The sequence below is a fragment of the Ursus maritimus genome, unplaced genomic scaffold (genome assembly GCF_017311325.1).
Source record: "Ursus maritimus isolate PB19 unplaced genomic scaffold, ASM1731132v1 scaffold_12, whole genome shotgun sequence".
In the NCBI taxonomy this organism is placed as follows: domain Eukaryota; kingdom Metazoa; phylum Chordata; class Mammalia; order Carnivora; family Ursidae; genus Ursus; species Ursus maritimus.
This window is the reverse complement of record NW_024423564.1, coordinates 65,926,493-65,952,839: the sequence shown is the minus strand read 5'-3', so window position 1 is coordinate 65,952,839 and position 26,347 is coordinate 65,926,493. Positions and strand designations below refer to the sequence as shown.

The following is a 26,347-nucleotide window of genomic DNA, read 5'->3' as shown; positions in this document are numbered from 1 at the left end:
CCTCCCCCCGGGGGAGGAGCCAGGGCTCCTGGGCCCCAGCAGGAGCTATCAGAGGCCAGGCCAGAGCCGCGCTGGACCGGGAGCCCGAGGCTGACAGCTGGCCCCAGGAGGTTCCGTCCAGGCTGGGCGGCACAGGTAGGGGGCGGCGGGTCTGAAGGGATGCGTCTATAGTGATTAGAGCTTATAACCTTCTTTTTCTTTCCTCTCTTGTCCCCATCCCTGGGACTCTGTCACTGTCTTTCTCAGTCTGCTCCTTCTATGTAATAATGCTTTCCTCTTGGAATTTAGCATCTAGCCTGCCCACCTGGGGCCTCCCCGCTTCCCCACTGTGTTATCCTGACCTGGGAGCACTCCAGAAGCCCTGGCCCTTTGGCGGCTGGGGGTGGGGCAGTGCCACGAAGAAGCAGGTGCCCCTACTGGCCTCCACAGACCCCATGGTTCCCTCCTCTGCGGAGCGTCTTCTCCAGGCCCAAGCCTTGCTTTCCTCTCTCTCCCCACTGCAGAGAGCAGTGCCAGGGCACGCTGACCCATTCTTGGTGAAAGACGCCCCCAGAGTTGTGCGATGGCACAGCCCTGACAAAGCCTACTGCAGTGCGCTCAGAGTGGCTGGGATCCGTCAAACGGAATTGTATTTGGGTCTGAACTGATCGGATGATAAGCACATGGGTGGGGGAATCATGAGCCACCAGAACTGGGAGCTAGAGCAGTGGTGGGGGCAGGGCAGAGGTGGCCAGGGAAGGAAGGGTGGCTGAGGGCTGGGGTGGCAAGAGAGGGGCCGAGGGCTCTGGAACCGGATCCAGACCCCAGTCCAGCCGTCTCTGTGCCCTGCTCAGGGCTCCCATCAGAGGAAGCCAAGCGGAGCTGATTTCTGCCCCTCCTTAGAAGGGTCCCCCTTCAGTGTTCTCTCTTTGGAGACACAGGATCAGGAGAAAAAGGACAGGCGGTATAGCATGGCTGTTAGAGTGAACCAAGCCTGCATTCAAAATCCAAATGAGCTGTACCGTGGGACGCCACAATGAGCTCCTCTCCTCGCCTAACAAAACAGGACCCATGAAGCCGACTCCTACATTTAACGTCACAATTTCGATCATATGTGGGCTGCGACCTACCCAATACTTCTGGCATGTGCTGGCAAATTTAGTCCTTACCCCTCATTGTTCTGGAAGAGGAAGTTCTTCGAGTGGTTTTTCAGGAAGAACTTGCAAGAAGGCAGGGCGAGGCCGGCCAGAGCTACAACTGAGCCTGCCTGGGCTTCTTCCTGGGGCTGGGGCGCAGGAGGAGACGAGAACACCAGACAGCAGCGTGACAGGCGGTTTCCTTCCATGTGGAAAACGTTGATTCCACTGTGGATTCGGGATGCCCAGCGTACTTTCTAGCATCAGCATTTCATGCCTCATGCTCAAGACCTTGCCATTTGTGCTTCATTCCCTTAGCCAAAGGCTTCCCACCCTAGCTGCCCAGGCTCTAAAGTCGGTCCTTTTGGGAATGGAACAATCCGAAGGCTGTTCACTCGTGGCTCCGTGCAGGGGACGAGCGCTTGTAGGCACTGAGAGTTGAAGGGATGGAGGGGTGGGGCGCCCACTGTGGAGGAGCCTGGCCCCGGCACCACGGTCGGGGCAGGGACCCCAGGGGAGAGGAAGCCGCAAAGAGCTACACACTTCCAGCTCTGTAGGAACAGCCAGGCCCCTCTCCTCTCTGTCCTTGTCACCAGGTGCCCATCTCACCTAATCTGTTGTGCCGGCTTCCTCATCCTCATCCAACCCCCATCCCGGCCTGCAGAGGGAGTTTCTAGAAGGCCAGTCTCACCACCCCTTCTCCTCATGCCTCCTGCCCCCACATTCTCCCTCCAGACCCTAGGCTGCAGCCCCCACCCTGTCCACAAGCCATCGCCTGAACACAGCACACCTCTGCGGTGTTCCTGGCTCCCTCTGCCTGGAGGACCTGTCTGCTCTTGCCGCTGCCCACTGCCCCCTCACCCCCACAGTCGATGAGAAATGTCCTCCACTCTTTGAGTGCTGACTTGTGTCCAGTTGCTGGGGACATAAAAGGAAATGAGGTACCCAGGTCCCTGGAGGGGCTCACATCTAGCAAGGCCACATCAGTGAGATAAATGGGGGTTGGGGACCTTCCCCAGGCTAGGGGAGAGAAGTCTTCTGGAAAGGGGTGATGGAGGAGGACACAGCACAGAGGGGACCTGGAGGTGAGGGGCCGGGGGTGGGGGGGCAGGGTTCCAGGCACGCAGAAGCAAAGAAGTGCAAGGATTCTGATGCGAACTCTAAGGGCACAAGGGAAGGAGGAGCCTCAAGTGAGCAGACTGCCTGGGGGACATCCTGGACACTGGGACAGCTGTGGACAGCAGGCCCGGCGCCCTGGCCATGGCTGGATGTGAGCAGCCCTCGGGAGGGTGGGGAGGGGCAGGGCAAACAGCCTCGGGAGGATAGGGAGGGGACAGGTGAGCTGTCCAAAGGGACTGACATTTTGGGTGGTCCCCCCTAGACTGGAACCCCCCCAGTTCCGTGCATGTCCCGTCCCCATGACCAGTAAGCCATCCCTGCTGCCGCGGCAACTCCGAGAACACGGGCTCACTGCGGATATTACTCGGAAATGATAATGTCTCGTGCCATATGTTATTCACCTGTATCTTCATCTAAAGTTAGCCACTCCCCTTGCAGACTCCCCCCTTCCAGGGTGGGCTGCAGGGCCTGCGTGTCTCAGAGGGGACAGGGGCTATTGTCCGCCAGTCCCCTGTCTCTCCATCTCCCCGCCCAGCCTCCCGGACTGGAGTCTGTTCCTCCTTCCGTGAGCTCCTCGGCCAGAAGGAAGGGGGAGGGCGAATCTGATGTGCCAGGTGCCGAAGGGCGGAAGGGCCGGGGAGACACCGCAGCAGGCCCGCGGCCCCGCCCCCGAGCCAGGTGCAACGCAGGTGCTCGCCTCCTGCAAGAGAGACAGTGTGACCACATCCTCCGTCTCCGGTGCTCTCCGAGAGGATTTCCTGCATATGTGAGGCCTCATCCTTGAATGCCAACACCTGCCTCCAGTGTTAAACCATTTTGGATGCAACTCTTCCTGTCTGGATTTCATAATCCACGCTGTCTAAATAGAAAATCCATAATGGTCACACTGCAATCTTTCTTCAGACTTCGGGTCACCAATATGCATGAGAATCCTCAGCTGCTGTTCAGGAACGCCGTTGGCTGAGAGCTGATGGAGCCTAATGTGTCGGTTTGCTGGGTCCAGTTTGGCCTGTCTTTTCTTGTCATGCTCTCTAGCTGGTGGTCAGGACGCGCATGCGCGGTGGGCCATCAGCAGCCGGGCTCCCCGGCGGCCCTGCACTGCCCTGCCCGCCTCTGGCAGCCCCTCCCCCGCTGTTAAGTTGTCGTTTTTAATTTGTTGTGAGCTGGAGGACAAATGATGCAGCTCAAAACCAGACAGGCCCTGCGGGGGGATCTGGGGCTCAGCGATAGGTCAAAGGTTGTGTTACAAGCTTCACAATATCTATTCTGAAGGTTTCAGAACTTCTCTCGCTCCCTTCCTGGCACTCTGGACTCTGGGCTGCTGCGATGCCCGGCTGGCTAACCAATAGGTCTCAGATGCTGCGGGCCCAGACTGCTGGCTCCGGGTTAGGTAAAACGAGCGGGGAGGGGGCTCAGCATCGGGCGTCTTGAGGACGGGGCTGGGGGGCCAGGGCGGTGTGTCTGTGGTCACTCTGCAGTTCAGTGAGATGTGCTGCTGGGACAGGAAAGCAGGCCACCCGGGTCCTGGGGCAGGTGGTCTTCCCTGGACCCAGCGTGCTGTCTGTCCTTTCCAGGACCATTCATTTGTCCCAGCTCCGGGCAGGTGTGATTTCTGACCCCCTACTGTGGCTTAGAATAAACATGTCTCTTTCTGGGCCTCAGTTTCCTACACTGTGAAAAAAAAGAAAAAATGACACCTGGGGCTGGAGGAGTGGAGGCAGGAGCACGTGACGTGGTAGAGACTTTGCAAGGGTCACAGCACTCTTTCCCCCTCTCCTCCCTTGTCTTCCTCCTGGGAACAAGGAAAATTGCATTGAACTCACTACTAAGAACCTGGACTCGAGTCCCAGCTCCACCTTACTTCCCTGTGTGATCTTTCCCTCCCTGGGCCTCAGTCTCCCCTCCACATAAGCAGGAGTCTGAACAGCTCAACTTCTGAGGTCCCTCCCAGCCCCAGAATTTCAGGATTCTACTCCTTTCCTCCTCCTCTTCCTCCTCCTACTCCTCTCAGGGGTGGGAGTGTGCACGAGTGCATGTATGTGTGTGCCTGTGTATGCACGTGTGTGGGTGTGGGGGTGTATACTGCGGGCAGGGAAAGGGAGAGAGTCCCACAGAGGATGGGGTGGCAGTTAGGAGAAAAGGAGAGCAGGACTTTCACGCCGGTGGGGCTCAGAGCTTTCTCAGCAGCTAATGGCACTTGGGGCTGTTTAATCATTAAAGGAAAGGAACGAAGCCAGGAGCGCCTCAAAGTCCAGCCGGTGGTGAGGGACTTAACAGAGGAGCATGGAGCTGGCAACAATGGGGCCTGGAGCTTCAGGAAATGGGGTCAGGACTGTGACAGCTTCACGCTCAGTCCTGGGCTCCGGAGTCGGCCTGCACGCCTACGACATCGGGGTCCTGGTTGTCTACTTCGTCTTTGTCATTGGCGTGGGCGTCTGGGTGAGTAGTCGCAGAGGTTGGAGCCTGGCAGGGGAGGCAGGACAGGCTCTCATCTCTGGCTGGTCGTGGAGCTGGGGGCCGGGTGGGCCGGGTGGGCCGTAGGAAGGCAGATCAGGGAGGCACCGGGCTGAGAGGCAGAGACCTTCAGAAATCCTTCTCTCCAGTCCTTTCTTTTATAGATGGGCAGACTGAGGCCCAGAGAGGAGTGTGACTTGACTGAGGGCACACAGCGATCTGAGGCCGGCCAGGCAGGAACCCCCATCTCCCAACTCCCTGTCTCTATGCACCTGCGGCCTTTGGCCCCACCCATCCCGGCAGTCCGATCCCCACCCCTGCCCTCCTTCTCGTGCCAAGATCACCAACTCTGCAAATGCTCCACTCTTGGCCTACCCCGCCCTCCGCTAGTGGGTGTCTTGGCAAGGAGTAGTGCTTTCTAACGGAGCTGGGGTTCGTGTGCTCATGGGAAGGGAGCCAGGCGTATCCAAAGGTCCTTCCGCTCTCCATTGTTCACCAGAACCTCAGCCCTGGGGCAAAGGGCCAGGCTCTGAGGTCAGGGAGCCCTGAGTTCAGATCCCAGCTCTGACAGAGCCACGGAGCTCCGGGAACATACGAATGCTCTGTGAGCCTCGGTTTTCTCGTGTGGACAGGGAGAAATGATAAAGACTGCCCACAGAGGGGTCATGGCCACTGAGCAACAGGACACATTTTAACACCTGGCCCAGTGCCCGACACAACGGGGGCAAAATACTCGGCAGGTGTCATCACGGCCCCTTCGGGAGATGGGCCAGCCCCCTCAGATGCTGCTGGACTGCAGACAGTGACTCGAATCCCAGCCAGTCACTTACTGTGGTGGGGTCACGACCCTCTCTGGGCCTCAGTTCCCTCAGCTGTACAGTGAGGTGAACACCAAGGCTGGTGTGAGGAAGAAGTGGGCAAAGGGCTGATCCCCGACTCCTGGTAGGAAAGGCACCACCAACTCCTCAGTGACTGGACAAGTTGCTCCCTGACTCAGGCCTCAACTTCCTCACGTGTGAAAAGAATTCCTTCTGTTCATCTGGCCTGCCCGCGGGCCAGAGGTGACAGGTGAAGTTCAAGCAAAGGCTTCACAAGCACCAGCCCCTCCCCCCATCACTCCCTAGTGACTAGGGACATTTCCTTGGGGCAAAGAAGCCCCTTTTCCATTTCTCTTTTCCCTTCTCCTCCCTTAGGTATCCCTCCCATCTCTAGACCCGGTCAGAGACCTGTTGGCTTCAGCATCTTTTTTTTTTTTTTTAAGATTTTATTCATATATTTGTCAGAGAGAGAGAGACAGAAAAAGAGAGCACAAGCAAGGAGAGCTGCAGGCAGAGGGAGAAAGCAGGCTCCCCGCTGAGCAAGGAGCCCAATGTGGGACTCGATCCGAGGGCCCTGAGATCATGACCTGAGCTGAACGGAGATGCTTAACCCATTGAGCCACCCAGGCATCCTGAGCTTCACACACCTTAATAAAGTCTCCAAGTTTCTGCTTCCCTGCCCACCGCCCCTGCTCCCAGCCCCTGAGGCCCCAGAGGAAGTTCATTCACGTCCACTCTCCTCTTGTTCTTCAGAGCGATTCCCCCAACAGGCTGCAGCCCACTCCCCACCCATTCAGGGCAGGGGTCTGTGCAGGCTCCTGTACAGGCTTCAGTAGCGTGGCCCCATGTCAGGCTAGGGCAGGAGAAGCCCCCAACGGAGCCCTCCCTCTGCCTGAGGCTGTAGGGCTTCCTGCTGTCCCAGCCCCAGTGGGAGAGTCCTGCAGAAAGGAGGGAGGGGGCAGCCTCCATGCAAGCCCGAGAATCAGATACGAATCATTTCCTGAACCAAAGTTTGGACAGAAGGAGGGCTCAGGGGACAATAACCTGTAATCTTGCACACTTGCCCGACACCATGCTGTTCTCTAAGGCTTTAACAACTCTGTTGGCCCCTTGGCTCTTCCCACCAGCCCAGGGATGAATGGTGAGGCCCAGAGAGAGGCTGTGCCCCTGCCAAAGGCGGGTAGAATAAAACCAACGAAACTGCCCATCTGGTTCTCATGGTCCCCCCGCACCTGCGCCCAGGAACAGGGAGCTGAGGCGGGGCAGAGGTGGGGGAGCTCGGGAGACTCTCACCCCTCTCCCCTTCCTTTCCAGTCATCCATCCGTGCCAGCCGAGACACCGTCGGTGGCTATTTCCTGGCGGGGAGGTCCATGAGCTGGTGGCCGGTGAGTCCATCTCCCTTCTTCCCTGTCCCCTCCCACCACTGGATCCCCATCTTGTCTTCTCTTGCCTGGACCAAGGCGGCAGCCCCCTGTGGGGTTTCCTGGAGCTCTGGGCTCCTTCTCTGTGGCTCCAAGACACCCCACAACCTGAGAGATCTCGCTAATGCCCACCTCGGATAAGTGCCTCTTAAGTGCGCCCTCGGCCGGACCCTACACCTACAGAAATAACCTAGCATGTTCCTGTCCTGGAGAAGCTCAGATGAGCTGGGCGGACAGACTCAGACGGCAGGAGGGAAGCGGAGGGGCTGTGAGTACATCCGGAAGCCTCCGACCTCAGTAGGGGAGGTGGGAAGCAAGACGACCTGCTTAGTACTGCAGAACAGTGCGCTGGGGGCTCACAGACGTCAGTCCCCAGCAACCTCAGGGCATCGATCCCGACACCTTTGCAAACCCCAATCTCTCCTGTCTGCCTGCCTCACTTGTTTCTCTTCGTCCTCAAAACTCATTTCCTCTTCCTAAAATAGCACAGAGGGAGGTAGGCCCTGCCTGTAAATGGAATTGCGGGATCGTCAGCCCCCATGGTACTGCAGCCGTGTACACGCCCGGGCACGCCTGGCCTGGCCCATGTGAGCATGCCCTCATGCACCACCAGCCATCCCTACACCCCATCCTGGTTCTCACCACTTTCCCCACCCGCGCTGGTGACAGATTCACTGGAGAGGAGAGGAGGCCCAGGACGCTGACAGAGCTTCTGGAAGGTTCGGGTATCCCGGACAGGAGGAGGTAGGGGCAGGGAGCTCTCATGCCTTCAGCATGATTGAATCCCCAGCAGTGCGGGGGGCAGAGGGCCTGGCAGCTCACAGGGACAGTGACCGGGTCCCTGGTGCTGCCAGCCATCCCCTCAACAGACGAAAGCAAGCCCCCTGGAGGCCATTCTGCTCAGCTGGTACCCCACCCCCACCCCCCACCACAGCCCTGAAGATGAGTCAGTAGCAGGGACAAGAAGCAGGACAGAGCGCCCTCTCTGGTCCATTCCGGGAGAGTGACCAGGGGCTGGCCTCGTGCCCTGCAGTCCTGCAGAGAGCAGATCCTGCTCCGTGTGGAACTCTGTGTCACTGTAGGTGTGAGGAAACCCGACGCCTCTGAGCAGGAGGAGGGTGCTGCCGAGGTGAGCGGGGTGTGGAGACAGACGCCCTCCGTGGGGCAGGGCTGTGAGCTGGGCCTCCTGCCCTGGGAGCAGGCTTCAGCCTGAGGCCAGGAGCAGAACCAGCCTTGCTTGAAGGAGTCTCCGTCCCATTTGCAATCTTGGAGCTTGTGTGTCTAGGTGTCCGGGTGTCTGTGACCGCAGTCCCATAGCTTTGTGTCCTTCCCTACCAGGCTCGTCCTGAGACGTGCCTCACTCCCCCCGCTGTCCCCCGAAGAGAGTGTGTGGCTGGGAAGGCGAGAGCAGCAGGAGCAGCAGCAGCCCTGGTCCAGAGGGGCCCATCTGGTCCCCCTGCTAACCCTGATGACCGGTGTCTCCTTGAGTCGACAGCTGGGAGCCCTGCGCCGAGGCACCTCCCTGCTCCCAGAGCAGCCTCGGGGAAGGCCCAGTGCTCTGGGCTCTGTGCTCTGGCTGGTGCCCCAGCCCAGCCGCACCCCGCCCAGCCCCGCCAGCATCCTCAGGACCACCTGAGCTTGTGTGTGTGTGTGTGTGTGTGTGTGTGTGTGCGCGCGCGCGCGTGCACGTGCGTGTGTGTGGCAGCAGGGGCTGGCTTCAGCAATGAGCAACGTCAGGCCAGGAGTAATCTCTGTGTCTTTACGCTGCTCGGCGGTCTGTTCTCTGAAAGTCTCAGTACCTTTCCTTTCTTTTCTCTTTCTGTCGCCCAGCACGTCTAGAACAGGCAGTGGGGACAGGTGAGTCACCACATTTTACAGTTGGGGAATCTGAAGATTTGCGAGAGGAAGTGATTTTATTAGGGTGGCCCAGGAAGCAAGTCCGGGAGCAGAGCTCATCACCTCTGGCCCCGGGACCTGTCCCCAAGGCCTCGCCTCCGCCTGGGCCCCAGAGCCCCTCCCTCTGCCCCTTTCCCTGCCTGATGAAGGATCCCATCAAAGAATAAAAGATGACAGTAATGAGTGCTTATTAGGTGCCCAGCAATAATCGTGCACCAGTTACTGGAATCAGACAGCCAGGGTTCAAAGGTTCTGTCTTACCAGTTCTGGAGCTTGGGCAAGTCGTTTATCTGTGCCTCGGTTCCCTCCTCAGTCAAACGGGGATAATAAAAGGACGTCCGGCCCAGGAAATTTAGAGCAGCGCCAGCCCTTGGTGACGCCGCTTATGTATCGTACTAACCGTACTGACTGCTATGATGTAGTCCTTGTATCAGGGTCTCTGTGGCCTCAGAGTACTTGGCTGCCTCCCGGAGAAACGTGACCTCAACTCGGAGGCCAGCCCAGCCTGTGCTCAGCCCCTCGGCTCCTCCCTCTGCCTAGACTTGCCCTGGAGCCTGGAGGCCCTGGGGTGGCAGGGGGCTTCCCCCAATCCCTCTCGTGGGGACCTCCCCTCCTCCCCTCAGCATCCTCGTTTCTGGAGACTCCAGATAGACGGCCCCAGTGCAGAGGCTTGTCCTCCCTATGTGACCCTGCCCCCCCTTGGCTTTCCTTCTTTCCCTCTTGGCCACTCACTCACTGGGTGGCCTGAGGCCAGTGGCTTCATTTTCCCCAACATATTTCCTTCCTCTATAAATTGAAAAGATTAATGCCCATCCCTCAAAATATTTATAAAGTTTAAGTCTATTAGTGCATATTAAATGCCTCGCACAGTGCCTGCATACACTAGGTACCCAGTAAATGTCAGTTCCATTCCTCCTCCTCCCTGTGTTCCCTCAAGTCCTCTCCTTCCTCTGATCTCAGATTTCCTGAGCCCAGCTCCTGCTCTGTCCACAGCTCCTGAAGCCCGTGGTCCTGGCTCCAGACTGATTTGGATTAAAACTGACCCTGACCCTTGACCCCACTTGTGCCTTGCAGATTGGAGCCTCTCTGATGTCCAGCAACGTGGGCAGTGGCTTGTTCATTGGCCTGGCTGGGACAGGAGCCGCTGGAGGCCTTGCTGTGGGGGGCTTTGAATGGAATGTAAGGAAGCTGGCCTGGAGGTTTCTTGGGGATAATGGAGGTCTGAAACCCCCCACCCCCCATCCCAGGCTTTAGTGCTGAGAGGAACCCTGGAGGTGCTTGGGGAGGCTACATGAGAGCCCATTTTACAGATGAGGAAATGAAGGCCTGGAGGAGGCAGAGGGACTCATCAAAGGTCACACAGCATTAAGATTAGGTCCTAGGACCCTTGCTTCCCAGCTCAGGGCTCTCCCACATCATGATGTGGGGTAGGGGCTGCCCCTCCATCTGCATCTAGGACATGGATACCTACTTCTCCCCACTCTCCAAGGCCACCTGGCTGCTTCTGGCCCTGGGCTGGATCTTCGTCCCCGTGTACATCGCCGCCGGTGTGGTCACAATGCCGCAGTACCTGAGGAAGCGATTCGGGGGCCAGCGGATCCAGGTGTACATGTCTGTCCTGTCTCTTATCCTCTACATCTTCACCAAGATTTCCGTGAGTACCCGAGGTGGCCGTCTGTCTCTCTGAAAGTGCTGAGTTTAGGTCATGGTTTATTGCTGGATGGAGGGATGGAGGGATGGATAGATAGATAGATCATAGATAGGTGGAAGGAAGGAAGGAAGGAAGGAAGGAAGGAAGGAAGGAAGGAAGGAAGGGAGGGAGGGAGGAAGGAAGGGAGAGAGGGAGGGATGAGTCCACATACCTTCAATGCAAGCCCCCACTCAGCAGTGGAGTGATCACAGATGAATGAGAAATGTCTGTTGCGTAAATGACAGTCCCTCTATTCAAAAAGTTCACCCTCTGGAGCTCATTCATTCATTTATCTTTCCGGTAATTGCTTCTCCATTCAGCACCATGCATTGATTGCCTAGAATGTTACAGGTAGAAAGGTCCTTATTCTTCTTCCATTGACCTACATTCAGAAAACAAACCTAGGGCAAATGGCTTGCCCATGTCCACACAGAGTGTAGCCGTGGGACTGGAATGAAAGTTTGGGTCCTGTATCCCGGTCCAGGGGTCCTTGCACCCTGTCCTGTTGTAGCCCTGGGATGGGTTTGTGAAGCAGCCGTGCAGTGGGGTCAGCAAGCAGGCACTGAATGGGACCGAGTCCGTGAGCGGCCAGGTCAAGAGTCGGGGAAACTGTGCAGCCGCTTGTCCACCAGCGCTTGAAGACGAGCCCAAGTCAGCTCAGGCAAAGGACGTTCTCCAAGTCCTCTCGTAAACCCGAACGTGGCTCGTCCCAAGTGCGGTCCTCTGCCCCGGACTCTTGCCCCGACACGTCAGCCAGGGCCCGCCTGCCGCTGGGCGGGCCTCTGCTCTGCTAGGGAGCAGGCAGTGAGCCTCTGGGTGTCTGCGCTCTCCTCCCTGACCCCTGCTCCCCACTTCACCAGCTCCACCTTCACTCCTTCAGCCCTGCCTTCAGGGCAACAGACTCTCCTATCGGGGCCACCAGATGACATTGCTCCCGGTTGCAAAGTTGGGGCCACCAGATGACATTGCTCCCGGTTGCAAAGTTTTAAGCGCTCCTTTGCTTGATAATCCCTATGGCTCCTCAGCGTCTGCAAGGTCAGGTTCCCCCTCAGCAGGGCCCTTGAGGCTCACCGTCACTGGTCACTGTCACCGTGGGAGGAGGGGTGATAGTACTTGCTGTCGCTGAGCAGGAGGCGATACTGGTGGCTACAGCGAGGGCCTTAGGTGACCTGGACTCCTGGGTCCCGGCTCTCTGCAGACTGACATCTTCTCTGGAGCTCTCTTCATCCAGATGGCCTTGGGCTGGAACCTCTACCTCTCCACGGCGATGCTGCTGGTGGTGACGGCCGTCTACACCATTGCCGGTAGGGTCCAGGGCAGGTCGTATGGGGTGCAGGCACCGGGAGCAGAGACTGAGAGCCAGGGAGCGCTGGAGAGGGATGCCTAGGGATGCAAGAGTGAGCAGGGGTGCGACTAGGGGAGGACTGGAGTCACCAGGGGCCACTCCAGACAAAGTCACCAGCCCATCTTTCCCTGCGTCCCCCAGAGCACCTCTCACAGGCCTGGGCACCTGGGACCCCGGCTCGTGGCTACGTCAGCCTGCAAAGATGGGAACTTTCACTGGGGTTGGGTGGGGAGGGAGGGGGTTGGAGGAATAGCCCTGGGGTGTTAAAAACAAGAACTAACAGAAGCCTGGCAGCCACATTCAGGGGCCCTGGGGAGCGAAAGAGCTAGACCGGAGTGCCTGCGGCTGGGACCAGCCAGTGAGGGGAAGGCAGGCTGCTGGGACCCACCTGCTAAGAGCGCTCCCCAGTGTAGCCAAGCACCAGGCAGACACTCAGAGAGGAACCCCTGTTGGTGCCAACTGATGAGCCCTCTCCTTGGTTCCGCAGGGGGCCTCACAGCCGTGATCTACACAGATGCTCTGCAGACGGTGATCATGGTGGGGGGCGCCCTGGTCCTCATGTTTCTGGGTAAGGAACAGACCCGAACACACCCCACCTTTATGTAGAAATTGTTCTCTGGTTGCCTTGGGCTTTTACCTCTGTGGTTTGATTGGTAATTTCCAGAGCACAGAGCCTTATTCCCCATCCTCCACCCCCACCTCCAGGATGGGGTTCCCAAAGAGCAGAGTTCTCGCTACGCCACCTAAAGTTCTGAGCCCCACATCCCTCCCCCATTCCCAGGTCCCATACCAGTTCCAAGCTCCAGGGCCCCACATGGGACTAGAAGCCAGGGTGGAGACATGGGACAAGCCCAGGGGGGTCTCAGGGCTGTGTCACATACTGTGGTCTCTCTCCACAGGCTTTGAGGAAGTAGGCTGGTACCCCGGCTTGGAGCAGCGGTACAGACAGGCCATCCCTAATGCCACAGTTCCCAATACCACCTGCCATCTCCCCCGGTCTGATGCCTTCCACATGCTCCGGGACCCTGTGAACGGGGACATTCCTTGGCCAGGCCTCATTTTTGGGCTCACAGTGCTGGCCACGTGGTGCTGGTGCACGGACCAGGTGATGCCCCAGCCAGGCTTGGCCCAGCCCGTCACAGCCTGGGGTGGCCTCCTGCGGGAAAACCACGCATCTAGATGCACAGAGGGTCGGGCCTTGTTCCAGGACCACCTCAAGGCTCACCTGAGGCTGAGCTGAGCCCCACCTGACCCGAGTGGCATGCCTCCGCCCCTCGCTTTTCAGGTCATTGTGCAGAGGTCTCTCTCTGCCAAGAATCTGTCCCATGCCAAGGGGGGCTCCGTGCTGGGGGGCTACCTGAAGATCCTGCCCATGTTCTTCATCGTCATGCCCGGGATGATCAGCCGGGCCCTGTACCCAGGTAGGAGCTGGACAGTGCTGCACGGCGGGGGGGTCACATGCTGTCTCTGATTAGAATACATGTGTGTTAGGCTTTGCGGGCCAAACATACAATAAGTATTTCAGAAGAAGAGATTCGTATCTGAATGTCATTTTAAAAATCCTACTTTCCCTTTATAAGGCAAAGAGCGATGAAGGCATTCTTGGTGCCTTCCAAAGATTGTTGCCTTTTAGCAAGATAGAAGGCCTAAAACCCACAGGAGTCTGTCAGGCTTTGCAAGGTACTATGTCAAGAGATTTACTAGACAGCTACATTGTGGTACCCAGACTCTGCCTGCCCCTTGACCCTCTGGCCCCTACAAGAGATGCTGGTTCCTGACGGAGTCACCAGGAAACACTTCCCTATAGTTTTTCCCTGTTGGAAAGCAAATATGGGGCCAACCCTAGAAGGCACAGGAAGACTTGGCTCTAATGGCTATCACTTCTTCTGTAGATGAGGTGGGCTGTGTAGACCCTGACATCTGCCAAAGAATCTGCGGGGCCCGAGTGGGCTGTTCCAACATCGCCTACCCCAAGCTGGTCATAGCCCTGATGCCCGTTGGTGAGTCCTGTCTCCCCCACGCCACCCTTCACTCCCATCCCCACTGTCCACAAGGATTGCATAAAGGATGGACATGGGGGGGAATAGGGACTAAAAATCTTCACCTCCACACCTCCTTCCCCCAACACACACACGCACACACACACGCACACACTTCCACAAGCGTCTATACAGCACCCACTCCGGCTCGAATCCTGGAGACGCAGGGATGAAGGCAGGCTCCTGCACTCGGGCTCTATGCCTCCCCAGGACACCTGGGCTCACTGAGGATACAGTGCTATGTCACCAGCCTGGGGACACAGTGGGGCTGAGGGAGCCCTAAGGAGGCCCCTGACCCAGCCTGGGGGAACGTCAGAGAAGGTTTCCCGGAGGAGAGGAAATGGAGCTGAATCCCGAGGAACATCTTAGGCAGACAAAGGCAGGTGCAGGCGGGAAATGTCGTTCGGCGAGGAGGGACTATGTGCGCTAAGGCCGGAGCTGACGGACAGCAGGAGGGAGGAATGGACCACGGGGGTGGAGAGGAGGCCGTGGCCACGCCTCACCATGGAGCAGAGCTTTTACTTTGGGTTTTAGGCCGGAGCATATGAGGGGATTCGAGCTTCAGAAGGGCCAGTCCGATGGAGGGTTCAGTTTCGGGGAGGCAGAGGGATGGTTAGCAAGGGGTTTGCGGTGGTCCCTCTGAGGGGTGCAGGTGGCATGGGCCAGGTCAGTGGTTTCAGAGGTGGACAGAAAGGGTTTAAAAGATCTTCGTGAGGTAGAGATGGCAGGATTTGGTGACTGATTACATTTGAGGGACGAGAAAGACAGAGGGATCCAGAGAGGGCTCCCAGGTCCTGGGCTCACGATGATATTGAGAGTGGGGCATAGGGGAAAAGCCAGGGTTATGAGGGAAGTCCTTGAGTTGAGCTCCCCCTTCCCTCCAGTAGAATAAAAAATGAATCAAAGAAATAGTAGAGGCCGTCCCAGGGGGGCTAGGGAGGTGGGATGGGAGGGCAGCAGAAGAGGGGGTCTAGGATAACTGAGTGTCTGCTATGGAGATTGGAGATCTTTAACCAAAAGAAGCAACAGAAGGCCCCGGAGGAAGGTGCTGGCCTGGGTTTGTTTGGAATGCCTTGAGTCTTTCAGGGAGACCTCCAGGAGGTGGTTAAATACTTAGACTGGGAGGAAAGAGGGCCGAGGTAAGGCTGATGGAGATTGGTCTCTCCAGGGACACATGAGTGACTATTTCTAGAAACTTGATCATTAGAGTCATAGAGACCTCAGATATCAATGAGTTCCACCCTCTCCTGCTACCAGGGCAGGTGTGGGGGGTGGAGAATAGGTCCAGAAAGGAAGGAGCCAGTTCAAAGATCGCACAGCTGGTTACTTGCAGAACCGGGAAGCAAACCCAGGTCTTCTGCCTCCCAGGCCGGGGCCTTAACCTGGCACCACTGTGTCCACGAAAAGGCACACAAACCAAAAAGTCTCCATTCTTAACAGTCACCCTCCTCCCCACCAGGGGCCCACTAACCAAGTGTCTACAAGCTCTGAAACCCCGGACTGAAAGGTCAAAGCGGCAGGATCACCTAGCACCAGGGCTCTTAGCGATGCTGATGGGGGGGGGGGCGGCGGTGCAGGCGACTCAGGGCCCCAGAGCAAGGCGGAGACGGCACCCATCCAGAAGCCGGCCTCTAGGTCTCCTGGATCCCTCACCCGCACGGATGGGAGCCTCATGCAACACCCTCACCACCCCCAAACCCCTGGCTCTGGTGGACCCTGCAGCCCCCGTGGCCCCGGGCAGAGCTGGCCTTCACGGGCTGGCTGCCCACGGAGACCTCACCTCTCCCCAGGTCTGCGGGGCCTGATGATCGCCGTGATCCTGGCCGCCCTCATGAGCTCACTCACCTCCATCTTCAACAGCAGCGGCACCTTGTTCGCCATCGACGTGTGGCTGCGTCTCCGAGGGAAGGCTACGGAGCGGGAGCTGATGGTGGTGGGCAGGTGCGCTGGGCCCTCCTTCTGGAGCACCTCCTTCCTGCAGGCGGAACCCCTCTCCCCTCTCCTCCCTGCCCTGGGCTGCCCTGGGGGGGGGGGGGCTGCGGTGGGGTCTGGGCCCTGGACTGGCAGTCAGAGCCCTGGGTTCTAGCGCCAACTTCCTACATAACCTCAGGTAAGTCCCTTCCCAGCTCTGGACATTCCTCCGCTTCCAGAAGAAGGAGAGCAAAAAATCTCTTCAGTGTCTGCTCAACTTTCTCTTTCTCTGACCTACAGAGTAAGTGAGAGAAGCTGACAATGCGTTTGAGAGAGGGAAGGGGACTGTATGGGGGGCGCAGCAGCAAGCAGCTTGCCCCCAGGAGCCTTAGATCAGCTCTGGCCGTTGTCCCCGGATAACAGAAAGCCTGTTATTTCACTCCATCAGACTCACCCTGAGCATCCCCCTTGCGTCACACCTCGTGCTGGGGACACAGGGGCGACTTGTACTGGCCTGCCCCGAGGGCTGCTCGCGGTAATGCTGCCTGGGGCCCCCTCAGTGGGGAAGTTCGCAGGAGGGCGGTCTCCAGTGGACGCAGAGCTTGAGCAGCAAGCTGGGGACTTGCACTTTATCTAGTTGGTTTCGATTCTGTGCTTTTCAAAGTACCACTTGGTGACTTATTTTCTTTTCCTCCCCAGGCTTGTAGTTCACATGGGATTAAGGGGCACTTTCCAAACTCTTTGCTTCATAATTGAAGGCTCTGTGACTCAGGTTTCTGGACTGGTAGATGGTACTTGAGTTTCGGTAACTTGCTGTCTTCCCTCTCCCTGCCTTTGCACTCACTGTTCCTTCCATCAGGATGGCTCTGACACACGGCTGCCTGATGGAGCCCGACGCACAGGGCCTGGGCGTCTAAGCATCTGCCAGGGGAGGGATGAGTAGCTACCACCTGGGTAGCTGCTGCTCTAGTGGGGCCTGAGAGGGAAACTGCAGGAGGGAAGGGAGAGGAGAGGACAGGTGCGCAGAGACCTTTCCAAAGACCCATCCTTCCGTCTTCTATGCAGCCTGATTCCGCTGCCATTTATTTCGTTCATCAGTGGGGTTTGAGCGCCATCTCCTGGCCATATGCATTATTGCAGCCAAGAAACGTTTCTCAACTCGTTCACACAAAATCATAAGAGCGTGCCTTGGGCCTGAGGCAGAATCAGTTGAGGGGGAGCCAAGGGACGAAGGTAGAGTCCCCGCTCTGAGCTAAATTCCAATGTAAGGGAGTGGGGGGTAGAGCTGGAGGAGCCCAAAGAAGGGAAAAGTCTCTGGAGCTAAAGCCATCCTGAAGAAGGGGGCTGTCCTGCACAGGGTTTGGATGCAAAAGAGAAGGAAAGGCATCCCAAGCCAAGACCAGAGGCCATTTCCTGAGGTGGGGGCTGCTGTGAAAGGTGTGGGTTTTTCCCTGAAGAGCAGGTGGGCTACATGACCTCACAGACCCCAATTCAAATATCCTGGGTTTCTTGGATTCTGGAATTCTGATATTCTGGGATTTTAGAAGTCTAAATTTCTGGAATCTTAGCATTTCCAGTCTCCTGGCATTCTCTGACTCAGTGACCATGCATTCCCCTCCCTCTCCCTTCCCGGTTCCTGGGCCTCACCTTCCCCCCGCCCCGTGTCCGGGCCGCCCTGAGCGCTCCTCACGGCGCCCTGGGCCTCCCTGCAGGGTGTTTGTGCTGTTCCTGGTTGTCGTCAGCATCCTCTGGATTCCCATCATCCAAAGCTCCAACAGCGGGCAGCTCTTCGACTACATCCAGTCAGTCACCAGCTACCTGGCCCCGCCCATCACCGCCCTCTTCCTGCTGGCCATTTTCTGCAAGAGGGTCACAGAGCCTGTGAGTGCAGCAGGGCACCTGTCTCTCCCTGTACATCAGACGGTCAGGAGGTCCGGTCCGTCTGCAGCCTGGTGTCTCTCTGAGACATGTGAGACACACCCATTGCCTCCTTCAGGCTTCCGTCTCCCCACCCATAGCGTCAGGTTTTGATTCATTCATTCACTCGACAAACATTCATCCATCCTATTATGGAGGCTTCTAGATGCAATGGTTTATGAGGTTCATGTAGGTCCACCATCACTGGGCCCGATGGGAGGAAAGATGAGAAAGATAAGAAATAATAATACAGTCTCGTGGCTGTTGTGAGAGCAGGGATCAGGGGATCAGCTCCTAACCTATGGGATACCTGGGAGGGGGCCAGGGAAGCCTTCCTGGATGAAGTGACGTCTGAGCCTAGACTGAAAGATTAATGGGGAAGAGAAGAATGTTCCCAAAGCTTGGAAGAGTGTGTGTGAAAGCCCAGGACAGGAGGATCTCTGGGTCTGTTCCCTCTTTAACCCCATAAGGCCCTATACGTAGGCAAAATTCCAGCCACAGATGACCCCGCACTCGCTTCATTCACGACACTGCTGAAAGCGGAGGGTCTGGGAGGAGCTAGAGGTGCCAGGACCCTTGTCTTGGTTACTCCCCAGGAGAGCCTAGAAAAGAAGGGACCAATTCTGCGGGCTGTACTGTGGGGGGTAAGGGATGTCATGGACACAACTCCACAGAAGGCACGGGAGAGCTCAATGTCATTGCAAGGACACCTCAGAAGCCCCTCTCCCAGGGGAGTACCCAGGCCACCTGTCAACTGTTTCCAGAGGCCTAACCTTCCTGCCCACAGCAGGGCGCGGCTGAATTCTGGGAGTTTCTGCTCATTCCAGAGTTCTTGGTATCAGGATCTCATTTTTGAAAATACAAGCCATGTGACCCTCACACATGGGGGACAGGTATAGGTTTGGGTCAAGTGGTATTATAAACAAGATGGGGGAGGTGCCAGAGCTTTTCTTCTTAGAAAAAAAAAAAAAGAAGAGCTCTATTCTGATTTTTTATTTATTATAACAGAAAATTAGGACAGAGGATCCTGGTTTGTCCTGCTTTTTACGGAAGCATATTCCATTCTAATTGAATTTACTAAGCATCTACACTTAGTACATACTAATTTCTCTTATTGCGCATGAGAAAACTGTAAGTCAGTGAGGTTGAGTCCCTGTTTCGGTCATTCTGGAACGGAGCCAGGATCCAAATCCTCGTCTGTCTGACTCTGGAGTCTGCGCTCTCCCCGGCGTACCGCCCTGCCTGCCTTTCAGCTCCGGCAAAGCCTCCGCATTAACGGAGAGCTCAGTAAGGTGGGCCTGCAAGCGCTGTAACCAAGCAGTGGCTTTGACCTTGCTAGGGCCTCCCCTGTCTGCCCTCTCTCCGCAGGGAGCCTTCTGGGGCCTCCTGTTCGGCCTGGCTGTAGGGCTTCTGCGCATGATCCTGGAGTTCTCGTACCCAGCGCCGGCCTGCGGGGAGGCGGACCGGAGGCCGGCCGTGCTGAAGGACCTGCACTATCTCTACTTTGCCCTCTTGCTCTGTGGGCTCACTGCCATCGTCATCGTCGCCGTCAGCCTCTGTACCACCCCCATCCCCGAGGAAAAGGCGAGTGGAGCGCTTGGACTGGGGCCCCTCGAAATGCTGTCCCTACCTCCAGGAGCTGGGATTCTACCCCTGAGTTTCATGCCATTGGGTTGTCTCCTCTGTGGCCATACACATGTCCTTGGGATGGGCAGCTCCCTGGATTATTCAGTCCCAGATGGAAAGTTGGAAAATGACTCAGTGAGCACCTACTATGTGCCAGGCGCTGTGCAGGGTTACAAAGATGAATGGTTGCTGCCCGCGACCGCCGGGGACGGACAGCAATGCCGACAGTTAGTCTACCACGAGAAAGTGCGGGAGGACCAAGCTCAAAGGGAGGGGCCGAGCACAGGGCGGTCACCCCTGGGGGGCTGCAGAGGGTTCCCTGACAAGGTCACGTTGAGCTGGCCCTAGAAGAATGAGGAGGGATTCGTTGGCCAGTCAAGAAACAGGTAGATGAGAAAAGACACAGTCTACCAGAGCAAGCGCTCCCCTGTCCCATGCTGACGGATTTTCCAGTCTTCAGACATTGACGCTGTCTTTTGAAACCTGTCATCCTTACGTCATGGGGCGGCCATGACACGGTAGCAGAATCTGGCTGGCTTCAACAACTGAAGTTTATTTTCTCACAGCTCTGGAGGCAAGAAGTCTGAGATCAAGGTGTCGGCAGAGTTGTTCCCTCTGAGGTCCCCCCTCCATGGCTTGCAGACATCTGCCTTTGCCTCTCTGTCGTCACCCCGTCACCCTGTCTTCCCCTGTGTGTCTGTGTCCTAATCTCTTCTTGTAAGGACACCAGTCATTTTGGATCAGGGCCACTCTAATGGCCTCATTTAACCTGAATTACCACTTTAAAGGCCTTATCTCCACACACAGTCACATTCTGAAGTGCTGGGGGTCAGGACTTGAACGTGTGAATGGAGGACCTAACAGAACCGGTACCAGAAGCTAGCCCCTGAGACAGAGGGTGGAGGCATAACTAACATCCCTTACCTGCCTGCTGCTAGAGTTGGCAAAACGACTTTATACCCTTGACGTCACTAATTCCTACAAGCAGAGGAGCCCAGAGAGGCCGGCTTCTCTGGCGGCTCACTCCAGAAGTGATCTCTCCCCACTGCTTGAATCTTCAGCTTCTTTTCCGTTGTCTGCTGTCTCACTCCCACACAGAGGCGTCTCCCACTTGACACCCCCTCCCGGGACCCGGTCCCTCCCTGTTCCAGCTGCCTCCCACTCCGCTCCCTACAGAGACTTAGCACGGTGACCACGGGCAGCCTCCGCTTTCCACCTCGGCCTGCTTCTCACCCAGTCTGGCTGGTGTCCCACCTTCCCACTGAAATTGCTCTCACCAACATCCCATAACCTTCTCATTGCTAGAAATTGGTGATCCGACCCCCGTCTTCATCCCCAGTGAGTTCTGAGGGGAACCAGCCACCACAGACCACTTCCTGTGTCAAGATCTCTCTTCTGTTCACGTCCGTGACACATTCCCCTCCAGTTTTGTTTTTCTGCCCTCTGCTCGCCCTTCTGCCTTCCTCGTGGCCTAAATATCAGTGTTCCTTAGGGACCACCTATGGCCTGTAACCTTCTCACCCCACACTGCCCCGCACCCGGGAACACAGCAATCCGCTACAGGAGGGTGAAGCCATTCTCTCTCTCTTGCCCAGGATTCAAACCCAAATCCAGCGGCCTCCCGTGACATAAAGGGACACACCCCCACACTGCTAGTGACACAGTGTCTAAGTACGGAGTCACACTTGTTGAGAGGCACTGACAAGTGGAGAAGCAGCCGGGCTCTCCTGAGGCCGTCGGGGGACACAGCTGGGCGCCGGCCGAAAGGGTCCTGGGGGACAGCCGCACACCCTGCACTGGGGAACATGCCTGTAGGAAGTCAGCGACGGGACAGGGGATCCCTGGGCCAATGTGGAACCAAGAGCTGCTGGGCCAGGAAAAGAGCTTTTTGGAAAGGGGACAGTTCAGAGCTCAGATAGTGCTGGTTGGGTCCCGCCGGTGTCAGCTCGAGAACTTGCTCGCTTTCCACCGCGCTGCCAAAAAGGGAGACGAGAGCAAGGCCGCAGGGCTGTGCAGGGGATACAGGCTTGCTGCTCCCTACCTGGCATCTTGGCTCTGCGACCTGCCTGATGGTTCAAGGCGGGACCCTGAGAACCATGTTCGGGGCTTCCTGGTCCCAGACCGCCCCCCCTTCCCCCAGATGCGCTGTATTTCTTGTTCTGCTGTTCCAACAGCCCCCAGCCTGGATCCCTTCGATTCACTCCAAGAGATCTTTCTAAATCCCACAACTTAGAGTCTCTTTTCTTTGTCTAAAGTCTGCAGGGACTCTCCATTGCCTATGAGTTTCTTTTTAAGAGTAGCAACGCCACAGTCTGACCCTGGAAGCCTTCCGTCATGGGGCGCCTGCCTCCCTGTCCGGCTTCTTTCCTCCCAGTCTGTGAGCACGCAGCCCAGAGCAGGTGCTCAGGGGGCGCAGCTTTTCAAAGGAGAGGGCATCGGGCTGAGAGCCAGGCCTCCTGACCCTGCCCTGTGCCTGTTCCTCGTCTCACTGCTCTGCCGGCCTCCCGTGAAGGCGAGTCCTCTTTTCCCACAGTCAGACTCCCTCCCCAAAGGTACCTGAGTCAAGCAGTATTTTCTTTCCCTGCAGCTTGCTCGCCTGACGTGGTGGACACGCAACGGTCCCCACGCCGAGCTGGAGAAGGAGGCCCCGGAGGGCACGCCAGGGACATCAGAGATGCCATCTGGGGTGAGCCGTCCAGCAGGTGGAGGGGCAGAGAACTCCAGCCAGGGCCAGGACCAGCATGGAGGTAGGCTGGGGGCACGCTGGGGGGCACACATCACAGAGGAGTAATGGGGATGCCGTGTCCTGGGACCCCAGGGACCCTCATTTGGGGGTCACTGGGGATGGGGTCTCAGAGGGATGCCAAAAAAAATGACCGTCCCTCCCTTCCTACATGGCTATTAAACTATTTGAGGAATAAGACAAACAAGGAAGGCAGATAGGAGCCAAAATATAGGTAGAAAGATTTTGTTTATATCCGTGGGGAGGTGCGTTTCCTTATAGGAAGCCCAGCGTTAGACAGAGGTGCCCATTAGCCTCCTACCCCTGTGAGCCCTGCACTGACAAGAAGGAGGAGGGAGGGACACAGCCAAGCATGCCCCCTTCATGCTTCCCAAATCTACCAGCAGGGAAGCCCCCTCTCCCCCCCTGGGTTGAATGAATGAGTCTAAGGCCAGAAAAATCAAAGGGTGTTACACTAATTGAGTTCCCTCCAGATGGGAGGAAACACGAGGCACGTCTAAGAAACAGACCCCCACTTTATTATCTACTTATTTCCCACAGGGCTTAATAATTCTGCCCATAGTCACACAGACGCATGGCTGTCCCTCACGGGAGAAGACAGCCCTGGGTCCATACAGTTCTGTCCATCTTCATAAGGTTCCTCCAGACCAACAACCGTCCCTGGGGTATCATCCTTGAGCTGCGGATGGGCTGTATACATTTGGCCTCCTAAAGGTTCTTAAATGTGTTAGAATAGGACCTTAGTGAGATGTACTCCAAGGCCACACAGTCTATAAAGTTGAAAATTGGCATAAGACATACTGTTGCTGCTTTAGACATAATGCAACCATAACGTTCCTACAGTGTGATTAAATAACCATGTTAAAATAACCTGATCTAATGAGACTATAGAGATTCCCTGAATTATAAAATTCCTAAGGAAAAATTACAGTCAAAAAAGTTAAATCAGCTTGCAAGTTAAAGCCCCAAATCAGTTTCTCTTGCCCTCAGGAGTTAATAATTTGATGACATTTAAGTCCTGAATTTACTTCCTGCCTCAGTTAGAGGGAACCCTAGCTCCTGGGTGGAGTTGGGGTGCTTTCGTCAGCTGCCTTCTCCCACTGGATTTGGTGGAGCTCCTTGAGGCCCTCAACAATGTCTCAGTTCCATTCCCAGACTCTGGTGTCCACACTTTCAATAACTCACCTAAGTCGACAGCATAAGTAAGATCATCCAAGTGCCGGTTGTTGGACCCGAACTTCTGGCGGCCGCACGCTGCTCAGGTCTCTTGTCTCTGCCAGGTTTGGGAGCCGTTTGCTCCCCTGAGGCCTGAGAAATTGCCCACCTTTCTTGACTCCCTCCACCTTTGCTTAAGGCCTGGCTAGAGAAGCAGCCAGGTGCCTAGAGTTAATGACATCATAAGCTCCAGCATCCCGCTGAGATCGAACGCACCCATCTTCTTGCCCAAGCGGCAGCAATTAAAAGTAAAAAGCTACGTGTGATGGAGAATGTAACCCTTTACAAACTTCCGGGGTCAAAACCCACATAGGCCGACTTCAGAAAGCACCACCAAAGCTCAAAGTCAACACCGCCCTGCCCCCCACCCCCATCTAATCAGTTGCCCCGTTAGTTCTGGTGTGTTTTGCTTTGCACAATGTAACCCCTTGTCTCTTTTTCAAGCTTTGTAGTCCATGCACCAGACGGGGTCTCAGAACCATTTCTCCCCCCATCATGGCGAGAACTAGGTCTTGGCCGCTATAAAATGTGTGGCAGGGAGGAAGCACAGCCCCTTTCAGGGAGGCAGATACCAAGAGAAGAAAGGGGCGGGAAGAAGCTAGGAAGGTGGCTACAGCGGGAGGAGGAGGACACCACTTGCCCTCTCCCGGGTGAACCCCAGCATGAGACAGACTGACACGATCATTGCAGCTTTCCCTGGCCGCCCCGTGCCCTGTCCCTGCAGAAGCAGAGAAATGCCTGCTCCCTGTGGGGGGCTTGCTCCCCCAAACGACGAAGGAGGCACTTCCCACTCCTAGGAGGCAACCTCCAGAATCCCCCTCTCAAAAGGCCCACAGGCAGATGAAGCCTCATCTGTGTTGTCCTCAGGTTACCCAGTGGAATGGCAGTGTAGTTTTGTGTCCTAAAAAAAAAAAAAGGATGAAAAAAATTTAAGGAGAGCAGAATGGATCTGAAAGAAATGCACACGTGCAGGTGGAAGCCAGACTTAGCCGTACTGGGTCATCGCTCGCCAATAACCACCTCGTGACTTCCGAGCCTCAGACTTGGCCCGTGACGCCCCGTGCATCATATGGCCCTGAAGGCGGCCCTGAGACTCCAAAGAGAGTTCCTGGCTGGGCTTGTAAAATGCTAACCCTAGTATACTTGAAAGGCTACACGCCTGGTTTGGCTGTGTGACCTCAAGCAGCTCCCTTCCTGTGTCTGAGCCTTTTTCCTCCTGGGTAAGGAGGGAGCAGGACCAGATGGTCTCTTGATGGGACCAGAGACTGCACTCTGTAGTCACACTGAGCTTACCAGTACCGAGTTCCAAAGTCATCAAGATTATAAAGCATTTCCAGGGGGTTTTATACAACCTCAATAAAATATTAATTTTAGTTTAACATGCTATCTGCTAATGCAAAAAAAAAACAGGTTTAAAAATATTTACTTTATTACATCCTTTAAACTTAGTTTTTAAATGGACTGAGCTACCCTTTAACCTCAAAGCAGCCCAGTCCCAGTGCCGCGGAGCCAGGTCTACACCGACTCATTCTCATGCACATTTAGAACCTTAGAGTCACCACAGCCTCTCCCTGCTGCTCCAGCATGCGTCACTTTTCAAAATGCTAGCAAATGGCCATTCTCATTTGATGCTCAAAGCAACCTGGAGAAGAACCGAGCATCACGGTTAACCTATTTGAGACAGGAGCTGCAGGTGGGTGACTTGCACAGGACCTCAGGCAGGCCAGCGCGGAGCAGGAATCTGGCTCCCAGCCGTCCTGGGAGAGGTTGTGCCCCGCTCCATCCTCATGCCCTGAATTGGGATGAACCTCATTATCCTCACCCCATCCCCCTACCTGCATCACTGAGAGGCTCTGCTGGACGAAGGGGCACTGTGACCAGAGCTGTCCCAGTCCCAGCTGGGCACCCAGTCTGTAGGTTCCCAGCAAGGCCCAATGCCACCCGCCCCTCTTTCTGTGCCTCCCCCTCCCGTGTCTCACCGGCTCCTCCTCCCCTGCCCCTTGTCACTCCCCTGTCTGCCACGTGGTCTCACCTCCCCTTCTGCTTCCCTTGCCCTCCTGCGGTCCTCAGCGGGGCACAGGCAGTGGGGCCGGCTGCTGTGGGACTGGTTCTGCGGGCTGGCCCGGCACCCCGAGCCCACACTGAGCCCCGAGGAGACGGCCGCGCGCCAGCGGGAGCTGACCAGCATCGCCGAAGAGCCGCTCTGGAGAAGTGTCTGCAACGTCAATGCCATCCTCCTGCTGGCCATCAACATCTTCCTCTGGGGCTACTTTGCATGACTCTGCAGACCCGGCTTCAGTGGGGACAGAGTAAAGAGGCCTGGACCCTGGCCGGCCTCAGAGACAGGCTTTCCTCCCATCTTGCTGTGGAAACCGGGGACCATGGAGGCTGAGACGGCAGGAGCCCCTGCCCCAGCCTGCACTCTGGCCACGTGGAGAAAGGGAGACCAAAGAGGTCTCTGGGTTTGCTCAGGGCCACACAGCAGGACTTGCACTGGGGTTTCTGACCCCAGCTCTTTTTCCACTATGCTGCTTTACATTCCTGCCTCAGAAACACCGGTTCCACCCTCTTGGTGCTTCCATTGAGCAGCTCTTACTCTACGTGTCTGTGTTTTGAGGCTTAAAAGAGTGGAAGTGAGAAGAAAAGGGGTTGCAAGAACATTGCAAAAGTCCAAGTGCATCTTTGCTCACCGGTATCCCTTCCCTCCCCACTTTGTCCTTTGTGTCTCTCTCTAGTTCCCAACCCCTCGTCATCTACTTCCAGAAGTCATCTACCCAGGAGGGCCTTTACTTCCACTGACAGACCCCAGGAGTGAGGGACCGGGGTGGAATGTAAGCATGGGGACAGAGGGTGTTTGGGCAGGGAGCTCTGGGGCAAGGGCCTCTCCTTGGGCCACTTGAATTCTGCCCCTTCTCACCGTCACTTCCAAACACATGCGGATCTCCATGGCCTTGAAGCATTTACAGTCCAGTTGGAGAGACATGACTTGTTGAAACAGTAAGCCACGCAGAGGGGCGGCATGGACAGCCTGCGAGCC

General features: G+C 56.5%; 1 protein-coding gene across 1 annotated transcript; it reads left to right on the top strand.

Moving 5' to 3' along the window:
* The first annotated feature begins 4,391 nt into the window (after window positions 1-4,391).
* SLC5A9 (solute carrier family 5 member 9) lies at window positions 4,392-25,728 on the top strand. Its single transcript, XM_008699232.1, has 14 exons — window positions 4,392-4,673; window positions 6,821-6,892; window positions 9,899-10,003; window positions 10,314-10,478; window positions 11,713-11,818; window positions 12,347-12,427; window positions 12,759-12,964; window positions 13,145-13,280; window positions 13,752-13,859; window positions 15,689-15,839; window positions 17,522-17,690; window positions 19,095-19,310; window positions 21,940-22,099; window positions 25,381-25,728. Exons 1-14 carry the CDS (start codon window positions 4,518-4,520, stop codon window positions 25,587-25,589), a joined length of 2,040 nt encoding a protein of 679 aa, XP_008697454.1. The 5' UTR covers window positions 4,392-4,517; the 3' UTR covers window positions 25,590-25,728.
* The last annotated feature ends 619 nt before the right edge of the window (window positions 25,729-26,347 follow it).